At 34.8% G+C, this 5,975-nt stretch overlaps 1 protein-coding gene across 1 annotated transcript in view; it reads left to right on the top strand.

Annotated features, from left to right (window-relative positions):
* RYR2 (ryanodine receptor 2 (cardiac)) overlaps positions 1-5,975 on the top strand; it is a 509,242-nt gene that overhangs the window by 442,019 nt on the left and 61,248 nt on the right. The window contains 2 exon segments of the mRNA XM_012660153.1: positions 1,143-1,219; positions 2,014-2,087. Of these exon segments, the coding sequence (XP_012515607.1) occupies positions 1,143-1,219; positions 2,014-2,087 (151 nt within the window).

The raw sequence follows: 5,975 nt of genomic DNA, 5'->3' as shown, positions 1-5,975 counted from the left end.
CAAAAAAAAAAAAAAAAAAAAGATCAATTATTAATAAGTGTTTCATTTTTTTATTTGACCGATAAGTTATCATACCCTCCATAAATGGCTGTGTTTTCTTGTGTGCGTGTATATGTAAGCATGTGTCTGTGTGTACATGTGTATATACATGCATATACATACTTTATATGTGTCTATATTTGTGTGTGTGCACACGTGTGTATATACATATGTGCATATAGTTTGTATGTATCTTTTACATATTTAGTTTATATTACCTTGGATATGTGAAATTCCCAAAATTTTGGCTGTTTAGCTGAGCCCTGTTTAGAACAGCACTGATAATAGGAATTATTCTGCTCTGTTTGAGATTTGGAGAATATTTGAATATTTAAGAAAATATCCTTATTTTCTTAAAACCTTTGAGTATGCTTTCTATCATCTTGCATGTACTTTTAATTTTAAACTTCCAATACATTCTATCCATGTCAGAAATAACTATCTCATTGCACTGTGTAACAGTAAGCTAATGAGACAGAGCCATGTATTGCTTTAGCATGTTTTACATTTATGTTTGGCCAAAATTGTGACTACAGATTCTGGACATTATTGTGAGAACAGCAGAGGAAAATTTAATAGTCAAATGATTTCTACTATGCTTTAGATTTAGAGACTGTGGTAGCGGAAACTGAATTTCTGGCTATAGCATTAGCATATATATGGCAGTCTCAACTCTCAGATTATAATGCTGTTTAAGAAAAACACTTGCGTATGGAAATCTGTGCCTGGCATACCCAGATCTTCTGCCCATTTAACCTACACGAAAGTACATGAATCTCCAAATACTTAAAGACTCATCAAAAAAAAATTAAGGGCACTATTTCCCCTTGATATTTATGGTGTTTGTGGTGTCCTGTAAAGCAATTTCCCTGTTCCAAGCCATGTTTTTTTTTCTACTGCTGCACATAGAAATGTACAACTATCTTGCTTTGACATGATTGTCACTGTTTCATGGTAAAGTTGACATTAGTCATATTTGTATGCATGAATATTTTCATCTTTATTCTCTAAAAATAGAAAGCCTGCTTTGTTTTTTTCTTTTTTTATTTAATAGTAAACAAGATTTGTGTTCAGTGCCAATGTGGTTTCTGTATTTCCTGTAGAAAATGCTCGACTACCTCAAGGAGAAAAAGGACGTGGGCTTCTTTCAGAGCCTGGCTGGCCTGATGCAGTCATGTAGGTAAGGACATGCTTCCTTCCTTGGGTTCTACACAGTGGTTGTATTTTTCAAAGTATTCACTTTCCATTGTTGACAATAATTATACATAGAATTTGTAATGATTAAAGATGCTTAAAAGTGAGATGATGTGCAACATCTTGTTTTCTCTCTTGTTTTTAGGGTGTTACTAATGTTTTAATTACTTTGTTACTAACTTACTCAATAATGTCTTCAAATAGTCTTCCCCATGTTTAAATAGGGACCTTAAAGGAGAATTAATGTGTGTTCTGCATACTTGAAAATGAATTGTGTTTGCTCTTACAAAGAGAAAAAAGAAAGTTCTATTCATTTTATTTGGGAACTTGTAGGCCATTTCTCATTTCTTTCTGACTAAATGATCCTTAACCAACTAATTTCTGATCATTGTTTTCTATTTTTTACAGTATTTAAAATTGTTCAGATAGCATTTGACTAAGGAACCTGACACACACTTACTGTAATAAGCTTTCCAAATGTAAAAACATGATTTTATTAAATTTCTGCATGTCTGCTAACTTTGTAATGCACTCTCTCAGGTTGAAACCTGTGAATGCCTTACATTTAACTTTCACATGGATCATGTCAGTGTAGGCCCTGGGGAGCGGCTAGTCCGCTACCAGGGAAAAATGATTGGTAACCATTGGATTGAGGTATGCTTTCAGGGTATGCTAACATTTGGTTCACATTTCAAGATACCCAGTGTTTAGACATTTGCTCTCCTAAACAAAGAAAATGTTCTGTTAGTTCTCTGAAGTTTTTCTCCTTGTTAATTGCAGTGTCCTTGACTTAAATGCATTTGAGCGACAAAACAAAGCTGAAGGACTTGGAATGGTGACAGAGGAAGGATCAGGTATTAATCACTTTCATTAAAAGGATCACTTGTTCCCCCTCTTCCCTGAAATGAGTCAATTATCAATTACCTTTCAAGCAGAGACATACAAAGTTATTTTAAAAGTGATGAAATGCTTATGTGACTCATTTGAAAGTTCACAATTGGACACTCGCACAGGTCACCACCCAAAAACCAACCCAACGTCAATCATTAACCCCTTCTTGTCCCACCTCCCTGGTGGGCAGGCTTTCCCATAGTTGGGTTTTTAATAAGAGATAAAGATCTAATACGGGATAGAGTTCCTTTGTTAGAAAACTATCTGGAAATCATAAAACACATAGATAAACCAGATTAGAGAATGTTTGACTTTCTTTGGCCACTTTAGTAAACTCAGGCACTCAGAGACTTCTATCTCCTTAGGATAGTAATCCTTTATCTACTTCTACTCCTATTATCTCCTCCCTTTTAGCACAGTGATCTTTGTCTCTCACATACCTATATGTCTTTGCAAGTCCAGATTGTTTGATGAAAGAAATTAAAGAGCAATTTTTGTGCTTAAATAATCCTGATTATTTATATGTGCCCAAAAGTCATGATTCACACACACTTAGAGTTTTTCCCTCTCTCTAAATAGATGTTGGTATAAACTAGAAAGTTTAGCATGTAATACATTTAAAGCAGAAACAACCATTGCTGCCCATTCATTTTAGGAATATTTATTAAGAAAAAAATATCTTGAATATTTTTTGTTTTGATTTGTTTTTATTCTCTTATGTTTGATTTTTAAACTTTTTTTCACTGAGGTCTTGTGTGTTTATCTGTTTTCGTTTGTTTTGTCTGATTTGGACTTGTCATCTTGTCAATTATTAGTTTTGGAACATTGATTCTTTTATTGGACTAATCTTATTTTAAAAAATAAATTTTCTCCCATCTGCCATTTGTAGTCTTTGCTTGTCTTCCTGAAATATGAACTAATCTTTCTCTGTATTTTTTTGTTCTTGCAAATAGGAAAAAGAACTGCCTATTCTTATATCTGAAATTTTATCATTTATACACATTCTAACGCTGCTACCACTATGTGGCTCCCGTGTTATTTTATTTTTTGCTTGACATTTGAATGTATGGGTCCGATCATCAAATAGCTCACACGGTTACTTAATTGAATTAGCTATGTTCCAGAAAAAAATCACTAGCACCACTTTAAACTTACTTAGGTTTTCTAGCTTGGGGTTCGGAAAGTTCTGAGGCTCTGTCCTGAAGTTGAGAAGGCCTGACTTGCAAGAAAAATCACCAGCCCCACTCTATACTTACTTAGGTTTTCTGGCCCTATCTGGAGAACCTGGAGCCACTACAATTTCATGGCACATCACCTGCCTGCCTTGAGCATCTCTGGAAGGTCCTGAGCATTTTCTAACTGTAAAATGCCTAAAAGTGAATGAATTCTCTGTCCAAAGTCTGACTTCCCTATCTTAGAATTAGAAATCAATTTCATTTTTTCCCTGTAGTTATTACTTAATGTTCCAAGGGCCCTGAACACAACTCTGTTGCTCATTCTTAGTCACTGGTAATGCCAGCTCCCACATGGGAATAGTGGCCACTGGGGTTCATTTCACTTAGCCTCCGGTCCTTTGTCAGCCAGGGATAGACTGGAATAACAGTTTTGAGTCTCAAATCAGAAATAACTTTATGAGAGTGACTTCTGATGTGAGAATTATTTACATCTCTCAAAATGAGGTTGGTTTAATTTGTGCATTCTTTTTCAACACACACACAAAATAATCACCCAAACTGATTAACACATTTTGTATTTTATTTCCTTACAAGTAGCAAAACAAAAACAAAATCTCAACTTCTTTCTTTTTCCCCATTTCCTTTTCTTTCGACTACTGTAAATGTACTATCCTCCCTTCCTCAGTCATCACTCATGAGCGTGGTAATTATTAAAAATGAACTGTCTTTTATTTATTTGCTCTTTTACTTGTTGTTAGCTTTGTGTACAAACTTGATAGTGATCATTTTTGTGCATTTTTTCTTTTATAGACTGTTTTTACAAGTAGATTATTTAATTTCCATCATTATGCATCCTGTTATTTTTTAAATTTATGTATCTAGCTTTCCTCTTTTTTTCTTTCTATGAGGATGTACAGTTATTGATATATTAGATTATGAAGGGGCAAAAAGCACTTCAATTACATTTTTTGATTTGTTTCGTTGTGTTTCGTTCATTTAAAAAAAATTCTGGCGGGCCCAGTGTTTGCAATTGTTGTGTAAATGAATGAATCATAGAATGTGTGCTCTAGTGTCCTTGTGGCGTTTCTGTCTTGAACGTACTGTGGCTTTATGGCTGCACTGAGTGGTGCATGGGAAATCAGTGACAGGTCCAAGGTGAAAAGTGACGAGCTCAGTCTCTTCTTGGCCAGCGTGCTCTGCCAATTGCCTTCCCAGTGTTGGGAGGTCTACAGAGTTTTTCTCTATTCCTTTGAAAATATCACAGATCAAAAATCATTTAACATAAAAAAAACTAATTTTTATTCTTGAGACTAAATTCAAAGAGCAGTAGAAACAATAGCAACTATTTACTCTTCAAACTAATATAATAACAAAGATGGCATTAGTGTTTCAAAGTAGTTTCTAAAAGACATTTCTAGCCTGGTGCGGTGGAGCACAACTGTAGTCCCAGTTCCTTGAGAGGTTAAGGTAGGAGGAATACTTGATGTCAGGAGTTTAAGATCAGCCTGGACAACGTAGCAAGACCCGATCTCTTAAAAAAATTGTTGCACTTTCCACTCTGAAGAACATTCTATGCAATGGTAATAAAGAAGTGATGAGGTTTTAAACAATACCTTGTATGTCAACAAGACTAGTGAGATTAAATTGTGCTTTTTGGATATATGCTATTGCCTTAATCAAGAGACCTATTAGGAGAATGTACAAGGGAAACTCATTAGCTCTATTAATACTATACTATTTTCCAGATTGTTTTAAGAGCTCCTGTACTTATTCTCTTTTGGCATATTTAAAAAATTTTCTGTTATAGGACCATTCTTTTATTTAAGATTCTATGAAAGTTAAGAAAAGCCCATACCCCCACAGGAGAAGAAAAATCAATCATCCATCTTAGAAGGTATAGAAAAGGCTAAAAAACCAGAATCTCTTAGTGATATTATTGCTTCAAAACTTGAGTCTCAGATAGCATAGACTGAGCACTGAGAAAATAATCTGCTATACCTAAATCTCCACCCTAATCCACTGTCTTTATCAGGCTAAATGTCTGATGATGATAATGTGACCATAGATTATATAGTCATGGAAAATGTGTAAACTTAAACACATGAGCTTTTTTGATACCCACAACCTTCCAATGAGGTGTAGCTATTACCTTGATGCTATAGACAAGGAGACTGAAGGAAAGAAGGTTACTTAGCTTGTCCAAGGTCACACAGCTAAGTGGCAGGGCTGAGACTGAAATGTAGGCATTTTGCCTCCCACCAGAATTTATAGATTCCATGAGCCAAGTCACTTCCCTCCCATCTTTACGTATTCTACAGGGGCTTAAGTCATGTCCAGCATTGCCTTAGGTATATTTCTTGTCCCTTTATTTATTGCTCTTGGCTCTTTTCTGGGATAGTCTGTTGCCAATGTTTGCATTTACGGTTCAAGTTTAAAAATTGCTTTTGAACTTTTTATGGTTACAAATGCTGTTCGTAATCTGGTATTGAGATACCATTAGGAGCTATGTGTTTGTTTAAGGTTTGTATATAGATTTCAGACTAATCATTTACATGTCTTTTTCTACTCCTGTTATTGTCATGTAAGTTTTGCCCTGGGTCCCTGTCCCTCCTTCCTAAATTTTCCCCATTTCTATAAAAGCCTAGACCTACCACTTGTTAAAAAAAAAAAAAAAAA

Source organism: Propithecus coquereli, unplaced genomic scaffold (assembly GCF_000956105.1).
Source record: "Propithecus coquereli isolate 6110/MARCELLA unplaced genomic scaffold, Pcoq_1.0 Scaffold66, whole genome shotgun sequence".
NCBI classification, from domain to species: domain Eukaryota; kingdom Metazoa; phylum Chordata; class Mammalia; order Primates; family Indriidae; genus Propithecus; species Propithecus coquereli.
Note: the sequence above shows the minus strand (reverse complement) of the source record. Positions and strands in the feature narration are given on the sequence as shown.